Below are 17,937 nucleotides of genomic sequence, written 5' to 3' on the forward strand. Positions count from 1 at the left end.
ATAAATTTTTGTGCAGATGTACTTTCGAAGATGGGTTGTTCTCTTGATGAGGAACTTGTCACATTCAATTCTCTTCCAGTAGTTTTATTGCCGTTCTTAGACCTTGATTATAGGGGAATCTCTTTCCCTAGAGGTTTCAATGTGAACTGAAACCACTGCTTTTCTCTTTTCCCTGGTAACCAAAAAAAAAAAGAGCAATGAATTTGATTTTGAAATAGTCCAAGATTAATAATTTAATATAATGATGAAGAATTGAGTTAAATTCAGATGAACCAAAAATTCTGTCTTGATATGTTGTCATCTCTGATCATGACATGTAATGATTCTTTGTATATTGTTGGTCTCTATCATGGACGAAGACCGAGAGAACAATAGTTGAACTTCAACAAGTATAACCCCAGCATGCCTAATCTTACCAAAGTTACAAATAGATATATATGTATATAACAAAACAAACGAGTATTCCTCGTAGTTAAGTGAATTAATTGAAGCAAACATGAACCCTGCTTTGGGTGAGACGACAAAGTTTTTTTAGCAGCCATTACGGTCACGCCATTCCAAGAATACAAGAGAAGCACCGTAGTGAGCCAATGCACCCATCACTACAAGAATGTGAAAGATTTGATGACTATGCCCCGCTATGTCGAACCATCCGGGCTTCAACCGCTCTGGAATCCGAGTCACATAGAACATGGTCCCTGTTAAATAGGATACGGCCATGGCGAACTCGTATGCCAGGGTGACGTTGCGACGCGGATTCGACCAGTTGACCGTCGCAGCATGGAGTCCAGGGACAACACCGAAGAGACCCATGGAAGTGAAGAGTAGGGCTCGGAATGAACGGAATTTGCCGGTCGACAGAGTCGGCGATAGCAGCGTTACAATGGTGAACATGCCTATAGTTGTGATTCCACCGAGATAGACAAATTGCCATCGTGGATCACATTGAAAAATGTAGTAGATCGGAGGGAAAAACGATGTGATGATCATGGCGGTGATCCCAGCATAGTCGAGTTGCAGTAATGTAAGGTTTAGATGGTGTGAATGGCAAGAAAAGAGGTGGCAAACGCTGCTGGATAGGAGGCAGAACAAGGAGCCGCATAAGAATACATAGAACGGCCAACGGGTAACAGGCGTCACCGGGATAGTTATATCCAATTCCGTGGACGCTATTCGATTAAAATCAACGAGATTTGTTATTCCCTGCAATTCTCCAACCATCAGCTCCATGGCATAACCAAAATGAAGAGAAAAGGCAGGCAATAACATTAAATGCCATAGGACATACTCACCAGAAATAGGTCTTTAGAATTATGAGAAACTTCGGTGTCTCCATCAAAGAGAAATGACCTGCACAAATTTGCATAACATAAATGCTTGAGATTTCAATCATCAACTCAATCCCAAGGCTTGACTTGGGTGGTTCATGTAATCATCTTCAAGAGATGAAATCTGGTTCGAATCCAATCCAAATTCGAATTTTTTTGGAAAAGCTTTGTAGACTGAACCATCCATACTCTTTGTTTGAAACCTGTTCCTGTTATTTTTCTAATACTTACAATCACAAGACTAATTAATATTTTATTGTTTCTTAGATTGATTTATGAAGTAATATAATTAATTTTTTTCTTTATATTATTCATGTCCAGCATTTCTTAACTGTCTTCAAACCTGTAACGCATTAGGAAAATGTTGGATCCCCACTTATATTTCATGACAATTAATTAATTAGAAAGAAGCCCTCTAAGTGTGATCATGTCATTTTTGTTGCTTTGAAATTGAGAAATAAAATATTCACCAAATTGAAGGGGAAAGAGTGCAAAATTCGTTAAAATTATGACAAAAACCTTAAACGAACCTGGTTAAGAATGTAATGAGATCCGCTGGCTGTGGCAGATCCAATAAGTTCGCCATGGTTAATCCCAAAAATAGAAGAAACCCAAGCAAATGCCTACACAGTCCAACACAAAACCAAAAATTAAATCAGGAAAAAAGAAACATGGTACTGTAAACCTTTGTAAGAAGAAATGAAACAAGAAATCATGTTTATTAAACATACGTCCAAACATTAAGTGTTTCATTATGCCAACGAAAGATGCTGAAAAGAGCTTCCTTGAGAGACAAATTAGCCCTGTAATAATTCAGTATGAACTCGTTGTCCTTCATGTATTCCGGCAACTCCTTGTACGATACCAAAACATACGAAGAAGACGAAGACCGCTTTTTAGCCTTGTTCGAGCCCTGCTGCCGGCTGTCGCCGTCGCCTAATTTCTTCCCGCTTTTCGTATCGGAAACAAGCTTGGACTCGAGGGTAGGATCCATCTTCCCGAGCTTTTTTTAATAAGATAGAATTCAAAACAAGAGCTTGATGATCTTCAAGAAGAATAGAGAACCCTAATGAAAGATTTATATAAAGAAGAATGAATTGATGATGTAAAAAAAAGGGAATGCAGGGTAGTATTAGCTTGTGGGGATGGCAGATAGATAGCTAACTACACCAACTGCAACATTTAAAAGGGGAAAGAAAATCAAAAGCCTCCGCCTCTAGAGCTTACTTAAACTACTTGTAATTTATTGTTAATGGAAGAATTCTATTTGTTGCATGCAAAATGCAAAAGCAAAGAGTCGGGGAAGGGAAAACCAAGTTGTTGGTAGGTGATCAACAAATATCACGGGTTTTTGTGGGACCCGGCTAATTTTGGGATAATCAATTACTTCAAGTTTTGATTAAATATTAAGATTTCGTTTCATGGTGAACCGAACACGAGCTTTAATTAGCATACATTTAAATTCGGGTAAAACTTAATTAAAAATAAAGATTAAATCAGTTAAATATAATAACATTAAGTATTAAATTTATCCATTATATGATACTAATAGTTGAAATAAATAAATATAATATTAACATAATTAAGTTTAGCTCAATTTAATAAACAAAGAAAATATATATTGCATAGTATACATACGACTATATATAAAGTATATATTCATCATTATATACTTGAATGATTTTGAATTTGACTTGAATTTTTAACGAGTTAAAACAAACTATTTAATATTCAGTTTTTTTAGTTTTTTAAATTAAATTATTAATACTATTAACATTTATATGTTATTTTTAAAAAAATATAATATAAGACTTTTATGTACTTAAATTTTTTGTCTGAGTTCAAATTTGAGCTTCAATTGAGCTAAGTCTAAGAATATTCCGAGTTCAATTTTTTTTCAAGCTCGAGTCGAGCTTCAATCTTTTATTTTGAGTCGAACTTGAAAATGTTAAGCTCACGAACTTTCTAATTGAGTTGAACTTCAGTTTTTTATTTTGAATTTGAGTCGAGCTTGACAATTTTAAACTCGTGAATTTTCAAATTGAATCAAACTCAATTTTATACTTTTTGAATCAAACTCAGCAATATTCGAACTCGACTTAACTCGACTTGTTTAGAGTCTTAGGAAGAATTATATTAAAAAGACTAAATAACACTATTAGGGGATAGATTATGCAGCTGACCATATTGATCTCTTTCCTCGTTTTTAATATTTTTTCTCCTTTTATTTTTTTATATACATTTAGACGTGTTTGCTTAATTTCAAAATAAAAGATTAGCTAGAAAATTAGGCAACCGTTTTCTTTTATACCTACAGAGACAGGTGGCCTACCACAAGACCGTCGATCTCTTCTGTTTCCTTTTTCTCGTTTGCCCTTCAAGACACTTCAACCTAATAACTGCCAACAGAAAATTAAATAGTCTGTATAATTACTTGTTTATAAATGATATCGGGACCAATATTTTATTTTTGAACATTAATAAGCTTTTTGAATGTAAATGTTAATAATATATTTCATACATTTTTGTATTCATTTTGTTTTTTTATATTATATTTTAACCATTCCTCATATCAAGTTAATAATTCGTTCTATATATTAGTTTGACATATTTATGTATTTGTTCATTTTTATTCGTTTTATATATTAGTTTGTCCATTAAATATATCTTATTTTTCTCTTGATATTTTATATAACTAAATTAATTTGTGTATCTTTGTATTGTTAATATTATATTTTCACGTATGTGCGCTATGTTTGGCTAAAATAGATAGGGGCATGCATCCCAATTAGAGGTGGGTATATGGGCTAAGGTTTGCGGGCTACCCGTTTAACTCGTGATTCGTGTGGGTTTTGGACATCAAAAATTGAAGTTCGTTTAAATTGCGGGCTTTTTAGCCTGGACCGTTAAACCCGCGGGTTTAGTGGGTATAACCGCGGGTAGCCCACGAAGCCCACAATAGCCCACTTAATTTAAAATTTATAAAATTTTAGAGAAAATAAACTTAAAGAATTTTATAGAAAAAGAAAATAAATTACATAAAAATATGATGTTACTTATAACTATTGTAGTTATTAAATTTATTAGAGCATTTGTCATAATTCTACCGCTGCTTTATATTTTTTTTCATTTACAATATATCAAAATATTCTTCATTTTAAAAAATAAAAATTAAAAGATTTATATAGTATTTTAGTCTTATAAAATTTACATCATTATCACTTTGGTATTTAAAGATTTTTTTATTTAATTTTGACCTTTATTTTTTTCATGAAGTATGTTATCCATTTCGTTCTTTAATTATAAAAAGTCACGTGATATTCTAATAATATATCACATGACACGTAATATTTGGATTAAAAATAAGAAAGAAAAGTAAAAAAAATTGAAAACATACTTTTTAACTTTTAAAGGCTTTTACAAAAGAAAATTTGTTAGATTTGTATAATGTTTGACTTTGTTGAATTTTTCTGTTTGAATTTCTATTTCCATACACTTCAGTGTCTTCATATTATAGCATTGAATAATCGTGTTTTATAAAATTATAATGTGGTTATTGTTTTATTTGTTTTTCAATTTGGTAATATAAGTGAATATTGTTTTTTAATTTAAGTTTAAATAATTATATCGTTATATATATATATATATATTAATATATTATTTTATAACTATTTCCGGCTATTTAAAATAAAATTTAAATATTATTTATTTTTTTGACGGTACTACCTTCCTTTCCAAGTTAATGGAACATTTTTAAAGGTGTAGCAAGTTAGAACATTATTTTTTATTGCATTTAAAATATTTTTATTTAACGGGCCGGTCGCGGGTAAGCACGTTTAACCCGCGAGTTAAATGGACGGGCCGCGGGCCTTAAAATTCAAAACCGTTTATAATTACGGGCTTTTTAAACCGTTCCGTTTAAGCCCGCACCGTTAAAACCCACGGGCTAAACAGACGGGTAGCCCGTATGCCCACATCTAATCCCAACCATCACTATTTAAATGCTGTTTGGTACATATTTAATCAGCGGATTAGGAATTACGGAGTGATACCAATAGTTAAAGGAAATTTTATTTTCTTTTGATAACTTGAATTTAAACAACATAGCCTTCACATATGCATGAGTTTAGATCTAGGTATTTTAGGAAGAAAAAAAATCACCATATTATATCCTTAATTGATGCACTTTAATGTTCATCAGCAACAAAGTATATCATTTTTGTATCCTAATATTCAATTCGTATTTTTTTTCTGTTGTTATACTAGTGTTATTGATGATGATGTACATCCATTTTTTGAATTAATCATTAATGTCTGATCTATTGATCGACTAATCCATAGTGAATTTTGTAGAGATTCATTATGGGGACGATCTTCCCAAATTAGTATTCATAAAATTTATATTATATTTTTTGTATGTTTATACTGTATTTTAGAAAAACATTATTTTCATATCATAATTTCATTATTTGTTATATCTAATGTAATTGCATAGTGTATAATACTACTTGACTATAAGCAATAGATAACTTATTAGCATATAAACACATACTCTTTTCTATAGTCACTTATGTTCGTTGTATTTATTCCATTAATTGATTAATTTATATTGAATATTGTAAAAGTTTATTATAATATAATCTTTCTAACCTCATTTTATTTACAATACTAAAATATCAACGTCTCATCTTACTAGACTAATTTTTAAATAATAATATAATAAATATATCGTAAGAAGTCAATGCATCAACCCTGAAATGTCTGTCGTTTTATTCTTTTTGTTTAAGAAATAATAGTGGAATTAATTGAGAATTAAAATAAGTTTAATGATCACAAGTTCACAACTAAGATATTAAATGGTTGTCACTTATTCCCATATGTAATGAGGTAAGAGGGAGGTAAGATAGTAGGCTGCCCCCAACACCAGGTTGAGAACAACTTCCGTAGAAGATCTCCGAATTATAAAATGCCCTCCATAGAACAACTAAGATATTAAGTGGTATTTATTATGAATAAAATGAGTTAACAATATTAATAAACCTCAACTGATGTGAGACATAATTCTCACCAAAAGCAATTCTAATTATTCAAAGCAAAACAAAACTACCGTCTCTAAGAGCATTGAATTTGAAGTCGTTGCTTATTTTGAAAGCAATTCGTCCATGTTTAAGTGGCGTTATCAATCAATTACTAACAGAATGTTCTGAATTTAAGTTATAATGAAACAGAATAGAATACGAAAGTCGTCCTATTTGATTTATTTCTGTAATAGAAAATAAATTTATCTTAAAATTGGATAACAGGTTGGTTTTGTTTGACTTCAATAGAAGTCAAACTAAAATGATAATTTCAAACCTATTTCTAACAACAACACTAAACGCTGCTATGGACTTATAATTTTTTTAGTCTTTTTTAGTCAGATATCCTCAGTCCAGGTAGAATCAGGTGAATATTTATTTGAATTTTAATCATACAAATATACTAATAATTTAAAATTATGGATAAATTCCATGTTTAGTACCTAAATTATCACTTTTGATCCGTTTTAATACTTAAAATTTATTTTTTTTCTTTAAAAATCATACCTGATGTTTAGTTTAGGTTTTAATTTGATACCCCACTGTTAAAACTTTAGCGGCAGCGATGACGTGGAATTATTTTCCCTTTTTCAATATTACACACTTCTTGTAATATAAATTTCACGTCATCGGTGCCATATAGATTTTATCAGCAGGATACTAAATCGAAACCTAAACTAAACGTTAGACATTGTTTTGAAAAAAAATAAATTTTAGGTACTAAAACGTAAAAAGTGAGAATTCAAATATTAAACGTGTAGTTTAGCCTAAAAATATGCAAAACATACTTGTATTAAACAAATATTAAATTATGAAAACGTGTATCCATATAGCTAAGCCCGTGTATGAAGAAAGTAATAGAAGTCAATCCATGAAAATGGTCCAAGCAAACTCGGGCTTTTTCTGAAGATTATCCTACCCTAAAATGACCGTTCGGTCCAGTATTATGTATACGGTGTTTTTTGGTTCAAATATTTATTTATTTAAATCTATACAATTATATTAAAATTATTTATTTAAATAATATATATATATATATATATATATATTAATACACGCATCAAAGTTATATATAAAATTGTCAATTAAAATAAATTTATTATATAAATATGATAATTTACAAAGAGTTATATAAAATAATCAGTTCACTAAATCCAAAATTAAGTGAAAAATAGAGAAATAAAGGTTACATCATCACATGGATTCCTTTTTTTTTAAGAACATCACATAGATTCCTACTTGAATAAAGATGACACAAGCTATCATACACATTATTTCTTCAAAAATAGTTACCATTTAGGTTGATGAATTTTGGGAGTTCACAACTTAGATGCCCTTTGATAGTTTGTCCTAATTTAATACTTTTATCATTATAAGTTTTCTATTTAATTCGGTGACATCTGCGATCATTATATTTATTAATAATATATTTAATAAGAGTAATCATCATTTTTACTTATTCGAACCTCTTTAAGAATCTCCACTTATCATTAGTTTAACACTTCAATGCTTTATGTCTTGAATATGATATGATACTAATTTATATTTTATTAATTTTTAAATAATAAATTAGGTTTTTATTAAAGAAAATATATATTACAATAAAAGTAACACAATCTCAACATAAAAATTTAAAACACGTGGTCCGAATCAAGCGATTTTGGTGGTTAATAAATTATTGTTATTCTTTGAGGTCTCGGGTCAAAGCACCGTGAATGTCAAGGGTGTGAACTTTCAATGTCCAATGGTTGAGAGTTATCTTTGAACAAATACTATCTTGTACTTACCCCATATTATTTAAAAAATCAAAAGACGTTAAGAATAATAACTAAAAAAACTAAAACCTTCACTTGAATGCATGTTTCACCTTAAAAAATGGCAATCATTGATGATCTTCATGTCTCAATTAAAAAATAGACGTATCATTGATGTAGGCGTGGAGATTAAGAGAACAAATTTGACAAATTACTCTGCGAACGGTTCTAAATGTATTAACAAACTACTACAAAAAGGATATAACTATATGAGATTGTCAAACTTTCATGATCAAAAAATGTGTTGTGATGAATAAAACACGAAACGATAAACAAAATCGTTCCATAAAAGTATAAAAAAACACTTCAAGAATATACGAAAAGAAAGTAACCAAAATTGGGAGGATATTTAGATCTAAAATTTATAAATTACAAAAATAGTCATTACATATTATAAAATATTGGTAAATTTTGATAAAATTAAAGACTATTTTATAATAATTCAATTATAACGATCATTTTTTAATAAATGGATAAATTATAATGATCATTTTGTAATCATTTGAGAGGTTTAATGATTATTTTGTGGTTTCTAAAACTTTAGTGACTGAAAAACCATTTTAACATAGTTAAATGACTATATGTGTACTTTACCCTGATAAATTTGAGTGAAGACATCAATCAAGCCGTTAATCACTGAAGGGTCAATGTTGTCCAACTATTTTTTATATTATTTTTTCTGCCTTATGATTATTCGTTGGTGGGTTGTTATTACTAATTTATTTTTTGAGAAAAAAATGCAAGTACTTGGACACAGCCATGGGTTACGTCAAAACTCAAAACAGCACACCATTATTCCTTCTTCTTTCAAACAAAAGGGCCGGTCAGGGCTTTCCTTGATATTTCGCACGCTTAAACAACTATTAACTTCATCTACAACAGCAAACAGCGACCTTATTTTTTTCTCCCTTCACCATTAACAAGCCGCCCTCTATCTGTCACTTTTTCAGGTTTGCTGTTTCTTCTGAAGCTCTTTCCTTTTCCATCCTTTCTGATATTTTTAGATGTTTTTGCTGTCTGGGTTTGTTTCATTTCATGATTTGGTGAATTGGGTGGTTGCAATTAACTTGATTGGTTATGGTTTTCTGGGGTTTTGAAGGGTTTGAATTTCTCTCTTACTACCGTTCCAAGTTCCAACTATGCCTTTCCCCCCTTCATATATATACACATACTTTGTCAGGTGGAAGTGACTTTGATCATAAAGTTTAAAGCTTTTGATTGAATTTTGCAGGGTTTGCTAGATGTTGGTGTCAACTGTTTGAAAACACTTTTGGGAGGCTTTAAATAAAGGGGGTCAGCTTTAATATCTATCAGAGTTTCAGGAATCATGTTGATTCAGTCAACTCAACCGTGAAGACTTTGGTCAAAATTTGCAGTACCCTTTGAAGAAAGAGAATTGAACGATTTGAAAATCTCTTTGAAGTTGTCCCCTTTTTTAGTTTGGAGACGAAAGAAAAACTCGGTTTGGGTTTGTTTCTTTTGTGATTGTTGGATATTATATTTATTTATTGGGAGCAATTCAGTACTTTGATTCAAGTTCATTGGGGTTTACCTTGGTTACCATGCATTATTAACTTGCTGTATTGAGTATGGACAACATTGAATGAAGTAATTAAGGTTCCGGGGTTGATTTTGCATGTTTCTCCCCTTTGTCATTACTTTGAGGTTGCTGGCAGAATAAATGATGCTTCGTTTGTAATAATTTTATGGTAGTCGAGTGAGTTAATACATCGGGAATGGCTGCCTCTATGTTTAGTCTACTGTTGTTTGTGCAATTATCAAGATTCTTTGCCTCTGGGATTGAAGTAAAGTCGAAGATTTGCGGTGCCGATCACATAGCGTACTCGAATTTGAACAGTCATGAATTGTTTTATTTGAACGGCAATCTAGTAGATAAAGTTTTGTTCTGTAAGGTCCTGAAGTTTCACTATGAAGATAATTGTGTGTTGGAAGGCTATACCGGCGCAGATTGTGGTTTGGATGTTTCATTAGGTGACACTTTATTTCAAGTTTCTAATTTAAAATATTTTATCTAATAAATGTTATGAAGTTTATCACAGAATAGGATTATATTCTTAGAACCTTTATCGATGCATTTTGCTTTTTGGCAGCCGATTTATCAGTCGGTAGAGGACGGAAATTATTATACGACCCCAAGAAAGATGAGATGCCTGATGATAACCTGGAGGGGAAGGGTAAATATCCGGCCTCAACCAAAGTAGGGATAGCAGCGGCAGCTGGAGTATTTTTAACTTGTGTTTTTATCTGCCCCTGTCTTTACAAGAAAAAGAGACCTACTGACCACGCTGTTCTCTCGAGGGATCTAAATACAAGTGAGTCTCAACTTACTTAGAAGTCCTAAACAAGGTTTTATTGTATATAAGATTCAACCATTAGATGCAAATTTCAAATGAGTAGTCAATAATAATATTTTGGGTCTAAGCTGAGTATTTACTGCTTATACAAGAACGTTGCGATTTTTATTTCCTCTTTGTTATTGCATCTTTGTCAGTTCAACTTTTTTTTTCTGTTATTTCTAATGAATCATAATTTGCTTGTTCTGTTTCTAGTTTTGAATGGATGGTTCCGTTTTTGCAGTTGAATCAGCTGCCCCTTCAGAAATGAGTGTTCATTCTCTTCCCGAGAAGGTTCCGGCCAGCCCACTCAGGGTACCACCTAGTCCTTCAAGATTCTCAATGTCCAACTCTCCACAACTCTATAGAATCGGGTCAGTGCATCTCAATATGACACAAGTGACCAGAGCTACCCGTAATTTCTCACCCACACTAAAGATAGGCGAAGGAGGGTTCGGAACGGTTTATAAGGCTCATCTAGATTCTGGCCAGGTGGTTGCGATTAAACGAGCCAAAAAGGTAAAGTGAATCTGCTCACTTGGATATTTTGTCTACAACTTTTTCCCCAATGTTAAGCTTAATTTTGAAACTCGTTCTCTGTTTTATTAGTAAAATTTGTGTTATATAGGAATGACTAAGAGTAATCATCGCACTGAAGTCTGAATCATTAAATTTTTACATGTGTTCCTAAATAAGAGTATCTATAAAATATATTTAATGGCAGAGTACAGTGACTAACTCTCCTTTTACATGCATTCTTTACTACATTAGATTAAGACATAATTACAGAAGCATCTCGGATTTCATCGGCTAATCATTTGTAGGGAAGATAACAGTGAATCAGATGACATACTAGGACACTAGGCTTTGGTTGGTGTGAAGCATGGAAATCAGATGAAAATTGTGTTATTTCATTTGTTAAGATTCGTAACCACTTCCTTACTCTTTAGCTTAATCATTAGATTAAAATATTTGCCGTTTTCACTCTTTGCATCTTCAGACCAAGCAGAGCCGTAAGGATTCCAACTTAGGTTATGAAAGGAACTGCCAACCCGATTACTTATTGTAAACTTGTGGAGTGGTTTGACCAAACAGGAAGTTGAGTGTGGGAAACTTTTATTGTTAACTGTCGTGGCTAGTGGCTAATGAACACCAAAGAGTGTAACATATCTGCATCGGATCAAATGTGCCTAAAGTTTTATGCTTGTAACAATGTTGAAATTTTCTCACATTTATTTATCATTTTAAAAGGATTTCTAGATATCGACTCTGTAAATCTCTTGGCAATTGCCTTTATGTTGACTTTATTGGTGACAGATTTGGAAGTTGGATGTGGCGTAAAATATTAAATTTATTTTCTTGTGCCTGTTTCATGAATTAAGGTTTAAGCCATCTTGTTCTACGCGTAAGCTGTTTGGTTGGCTGACATAAGTATATTTTCTAGGAACATTTTGAGAATCTGCAAACAGAGTTCAGCAGTGAAGTTGAACTTCTAGCAAAGATTGATCATAGGAACCTTGTGAAGCTACTTGGTTATGTCGATAAAGGAAATGAACGGCTTATCATTACAGAATATGTACCAAATGGTACTCTAAGAGATCATTTGGATGGTAAGTTCTCTTCCCACCACAAATACCTAACTTTTTGGTAAACAATCTTGTTAAAGGCTTTAAAAACTAATATTATGCTGCTATTCCTGTCAGGTCAGCGTGGGAAGATCCTGGATTTCAATCAGCGTCTTGAAATTGCCATTGATGTTGCTCATGGCCTTACATATCTCCATCTCTATGCAGGTAAGCAAACACATTAGCTTGGTTGTGGTCCAAACCACTGCACTAGAATGACACACTCGTATATTGTCTTTTTATCATGGCCTCACACACTTGTATATTTCAGCCTACGCCTTCTCATAATATCTTTTTTTATCATAAACCAGAAAAGCAAATCATCCATCGAGATGTGAAGTCATCCAACATTCTTCTGACAGAAAGCATGAGAGCTAAAGTGGCTGATTTTGGATTTGCAAGAGTTGGCCCTATGGACTCAGACCGGACACATATTTCAACAAAAGTGAAAGGAACAGTAGGTTACCTTGATCCTGAGTACATGAAAACCTATCAACTCACAACCAAGAGTGATGTGTACTCTTTCGGGATTTTACTTATGGAAATTCTGACTGGCCGCCGTCCCGTGGAGCTAAGAAGACCAGTTGAAGAGCGTGTGACTCCTAGATGGGTAAGTTTGCCCTTCATTCTCTTGTTAAGCTTTTGTTATTGTGTTTCTTAGGGAACTGTCACATGGAGTAGCTGTAGACAATCCGCAATCAGTATCTAATTAATGTATCTTTTTCTTTGTTCACATACTCTACTTTCACTACAAGTCTCATACCTTAAGACTACGAAAACAATAACTTGGTATTTGCTTCTAGTTTGTTGCACCTTGGGATTCATGGTTTAATGTCGTTACAGGCGTTCCACAAGTACAATGAAGGACATGTAGCGGAATTGGTGGATCCAAGGATGGAAGAATTTGTAGATGCAGAGATACTAACGAAGATATTTGCCTTGGCATTTCAATGTGCGGCACCCGTTAGAAACGATCGTCCGGAGATGAAATCTGTGGGAGAACAGCTATGGGCAATCAGGGCCGAGTATGTTAAGACTTCGAGGCGAGAGTAACTCTACGTAATCCAATAGTAGTAGTCTCCTCTTCCCTTTGCTCAAACCCATTTATTTTTCTTTTGCTACTACTATTTCCTGGTGTTTCTTTCTTTCTTTCCTTTTCCCCCCTTTTTTTGGAGTATACTGTAAAATCCAAATTTGGTCTTTAACCAAAAGCTATGATTTGCTTCTGATGTTCTTCGCCTTACCTCTTTAACTGTGTGTCATTGTGACAGCATCAAAAGGAATTATTAAAAAGTATTGCTTAACGTTCATTTTATTGGCTTGATAGTAAATGCTCCTCAATATGTTGCAACTGCATCCGATAATTCGATACAATTGTAACATCTTAAGTACGATTATAATATGAAAAAATTATATAAAAACACAAATTATCGAATAAGATTTCTTACGGTGGTGAAAATATCTATGCTTAGATTTAATCCCTTTTCATGGCCATAATAATCTCATCACGAACACCCACTATGCTAGTTCTATTTGGAAAAAAAAATAAAAAGATCTGCATGACAATGTTGGTTCTCTCTAAGTCGAAAATGAAATCCGGTCCCTAGCTTTAGCAGTATTCTTCTGTCATAAACGACTATAAGAAAGCATGCACATGCCTAAAAACCATCGTTACATCTGGTCAAAAACCCTTGAATGTAGTTTTGAAAGCTCTTTTGGAAGGGAGTTACTAGTTTATAATGCTTGCATGCTGGAGATTGACGTGCCTCAACTTCTACAGTAGGTGCAAAATACAGATTCGAAGAGTTCGACGTGTTAGCCTTCGCCTGCGAGCTAAATGAGGGGTGTTGAATCATGAAGGGAGGATCATATTTATCTTCAAGGGCTTACCCCGTCTGCAACGATGAATGAGATCCCCCACTAGAATAGTTTCAATAACAGGGGCAATTGAAACCTCAATCTTTTCCACCTGCTCCTTCCCAACAATGGATGCAAACCTAAGATGTGTTCTGGCATGAAGTCGTGCCTTGTTAATATGCCCACCACAGGTTCTCTCTGCAGTCACATCATCAACCATTTAAATCAGAATTCAGAAATATGAATCAAGTTTAAGGCAAATGAATATGAAAAGTGTTTCTTACGCTGGAGATCTTGGGTATGACGATTAGGTGTCGCAAACCAACTTCATGGAAAAGTGTGAGTGCCTTAGCTAGTGACATTGTCTCCACAACTGTATACGGCGAAGCATTTGTAAAAGGGTGTAGATCCAGGAACATCTCCATCTCCTCATCAGTTAGTTCTATGTCTTCTATCTCGTCAACGTTACCCAATCCCTTCTTTGCAAAATCATCTGCTGAGAAATGCCTAAAAGCATCATCAACACCTAACCGAATAGGGGTAGACAAGAATGCTTTCTTCTTTAGCAGTGCAATAAGATGAGCACGGAGTATCAAACCACACAAAACTGGGGATTCAGAATGCGGAGACGCATCGATAACTGGAAACCCGTGATGCCTTGTGGTTTTAAGGATGTGTACTATATTACCTACCTTCTCAATTCCATGACAGAGCTGAAGTGGTCAAGATACAACATCGGCAACAGTTAGTTGTCTCATGTATGGTTCAGCATGAGTTTCTAGGTAAGGAAAACCTTTTACTTTCATAATAATGTCATAAATGTTGCCATTAAAAGCATCAGGTACAGTTTTGGAAATAAGGAGAACCATCATTATTAATGGCAACAGTAGAAGGTTATTGGTCAATTCCAGGATTATCACACACAAGCAGACTGTCATCCTCATAGATCCGCCAAGGAATGAAGCCGCACCAAGTACAGCATAAAGACCGTGACCAAGATTTGTGAGAACGAAGTAACATTGCAATGAAGCGCCCATAAGATGCTCCAGTTACTATTGCAGGTACGAATAGACCTGCTGGAGCGACAATCCCATAGCTAAAAATACTTGGAATAAAGCAGGTGATAAAAAACATGAGCATTGTTGATAGATGAAACTCAGCGTCGGTATTCTTGCTAAAAAGATTTTTGACAGCATCATCGTTTGTGTTGAAAATGAGGCTTGCAAGATCATTGTAATGACCAGGAGGGCAGTGAAATCTCTTGTAGTTACCAGATCGACCTATTGTGGGACAGGCTTCAGGTGCACCCGATGGGCACAGTTGGCAAGATGCAAGCCATGGTAATCCAAAAAGCAGACATGATGTGCATATCGAGATTGTGCAAGCAATCAAAATTTGATAAATAATGCCTTTCCTGAGAGGAGAAAAAAGAGGGGAAATAAGCAAGGAGAATAACCCCATAAATTATATTATACCATATTCTGAAAATGGTAATTGGTGCAAACAACACACATCTGAAAAATAGAACTTACTCATAAATGAAGTTGTAAACTCGGACAACCTTAGTTAAAAGGAAATTGTATAAACTTCCTAATATGCCCCCAATAACTCCAAGAACAAGAACAGAAGGAACATCAGCAATGTGATACGAAACATTTGCTGAATAGGCATCAAACATAATCAAACCCCCTTTACCAAATAGCCCACATTTTCCACTGAAACAAACATCAATTAGGGCTCAAAGTATGATTGCAACCACAGCAGTCGTAAAGAAAGCTCTCCAAAGAAGGGCACTTCTCCACCTGCAGAACAGAACCAGTATATTATCTTAAGGGGTCAACTTTTGGCTATTTAGACTTGTCAGAAAGACACCATGAACACCCTGTGCTTGATTAATGAAAGAGAAATTGAAAATGGGACGTGTGTAAAACCTTAAAAACACCAATTAAGAGCAATATGCAGTGACACCGTGTACACTGATGAAAGGATGGCTAATAATTATATCAAAATGATGGTCCAACGACGTGTCAATTTACATACCAAGATGCCGTTTCTTCAAGAGCAAACAGCATACCTCCAACTGGGGCACGGAAAGCGGCAGCGATTCCAGCTGCTGATCCACATGTTACAAGATGTCGTCTTTCTCTGTCATTCTTAGAGAAACGAAGCCACTTCCATGTTAAACCATATCTTCTTGACCCGCCCTGTCCGAACAATGATGCAATGCATGAACCAATATGTATCATAGGCCCTGCTTTTCCAACCAGCAGGGATGAAGACACTGCAGAAATGCTTCCCACAATCTGCACATTTAACACAATTATTAATTTCTAGTTTTCTACCCTAGAATGGAAGAAGTGGAAAAGAAGGAACAGTGGTTGTTCCTCCTCAATTCACAAAAAGTGGAAAAAGAATTAATTCCAATATAAATGTCGAAAATTGAAAATACAAAATCCTATAATTTGATAAGAAATTAGGTATTAACTCAATTAATTAGCGTATTAATACAATAAGAATCAACAAACTTAAAAAAAGAGCTCTTCACTCCGCATCAAACTGAGTACTGAACATCACAAAGGATCTTCGGTACACTAACAACTCATCGTTTGTAATAATTTTTTTAAAAATATTTAGCTAATAACTACCTTAACCATTAAGGTTCGCTGTGAAAATATATCCGGAGCATCAACACCGTTCAAGTAAGCTTTCACTTCCGGTATACCTGAACCAGTAGCAGCGGGAGAAATAAACGCCGTTAGGATGGCTGCAAAGAGAGTTAGGACCAGGTTTGACACAGAAAACACTAGAAATGACATCCCGTGCCTGTACGAATAAATAAATCTTCAAAATTACTATTTTTCTAAAGCCATACAACAGTGGAGTATATAAGAATTTCTTGCTGATAAAGTTAATCTAGTATTTGGCGCAAATTATTCCCGGTTAAAAGGGGGGGAAATTAGTGATATACGAAAATCATCAGTAATTCAAAAGGAGGAAAAAATAAATAACGAGACCTTCGTGACAACATCATGTTAGAAGTGACGACGAACTTAACGCCGGCGATATTCTCCACTGCGAGATTATTGAATAAGCCAACTAGACTGACGAAACCGCCGATCAAGAAACAGAGAAGCCATTTCATGAAAATATACTGAAAAATCTGGAACTTTCCACGTGTTCGCCAGGCCTGTTTGAAGAAATCATTCTCCGCAATCCTTTAAAAGAAAGAGCAACACTTACAAAAAATAAAAATATCAGCGGCAATAAAGAAAAATAGGTAAGAAGAGAGATTACTCGTAGTCGAGGCTTTCGATAGGGCAGACGTTAGCGCCGACGATGGCGACCTGAGAGGTGGAATTAATGGATCGTTGTCGGTGAGAGAGTAAAGGAACGGTGAGAGACTCTTGGTCTTGGTCGTGGGATTCGATTTGGTACGGCGGCGCATGCTCTGACATGGCCTCACGCGGCGCGGCGATTTCGGCTGGTTGGTGGAGCTTGGGCGGAGGCTTAAGACAAAATAAAGGGAGACAGATAAGTCAAAGGTGGAAGGGAAGATAAGAGAATTTCTGTTATGAATTATAGAAAAACTGCACGAGAATCTATAAATAAGAAAATAGAGGGATAATAGTAGGGCTGTAAAAAGTCGACATTCAATAAAATTGACTCGAGTTAAAATTATTTTTAATATACGATGTAATGATTCGAAAGTGATTCGAGTTAGAATTGGTGTTTATCTGAATTCTAATTAGACCTGAAAATTATGGATCTGAACTCAACCAGAGAACGACCTGAACCCGAATTGAACCAAAAAAATAATATTCAAACCCGATCTGCATCATATGAATCTGAACCCGAGATTGACCTGGTAAATAACTAGTATT

At 34.1% G+C, this 17,937-nt stretch overlaps 2 protein-coding genes and 1 pseudogene across 2 annotated transcripts; 1 reads left to right on the forward strand and 2 right to left on the reverse strand.

Annotated features, from left to right (window-relative positions):
* Positions 1 to 405: 405 nt before the first annotated feature.
* Positions 406 to 2,588, reverse strand: LOC120192712 (heptahelical transmembrane protein 1-like). The gene is made up of 4 exons (XM_039195443.1): positions 2,060 to 2,588; positions 1,859 to 1,951; positions 1,293 to 1,350; positions 406 to 1,203 (listed from the first exon to the last, which is right to left on the reverse strand). Exons 1-4 carry the CDS (start codon positions 2,320 to 2,322, stop codon positions 532 to 534), a joined length of 1,086 nt encoding a protein of 361 aa, XP_039051374.1. The 5' UTR covers positions 2,323 to 2,588; the 3' UTR covers positions 406 to 531.
* A 6,779-nt stretch (positions 2,589 to 9,367) lies between these two features.
* On the forward strand, positions 9,368 to 13,252 carry LOC120192711 (calmodulin-binding receptor-like cytoplasmic kinase 3). Its single transcript, XM_039195442.1, has 7 exons — positions 9,368 to 10,212; positions 10,332 to 10,553; positions 10,819 to 11,093; positions 12,019 to 12,184; positions 12,278 to 12,367; positions 12,511 to 12,809; positions 13,043 to 13,252. The coding sequence occupies exons 1-7, from the start codon at positions 9,957 to 9,959 to the stop codon at positions 13,250 to 13,252; spliced, it is 1,518 nt and encodes a 505-aa protein (XP_039051373.1). The 5' UTR covers positions 9,368 to 9,956.
* A 721-nt stretch (positions 13,253 to 13,973) lies between these two features.
* On the reverse strand, positions 13,974 to 17,597 carry LOC120192710 (annotated as a pseudogene).
* Positions 17,598 to 17,937: the final 340 nt, after the last annotated feature.

Source organism: Hibiscus syriacus, unplaced genomic scaffold, assembly GCF_006381635.1.
Source record: "Hibiscus syriacus cultivar Baekdansim isolate YM2019G1 unplaced genomic scaffold, ASM638163v2 tig00116976_pilon, whole genome shotgun sequence".
NCBI lineage: Eukaryota > Viridiplantae > Streptophyta > Magnoliopsida > Malvales > Malvaceae > Hibiscus > Hibiscus syriacus.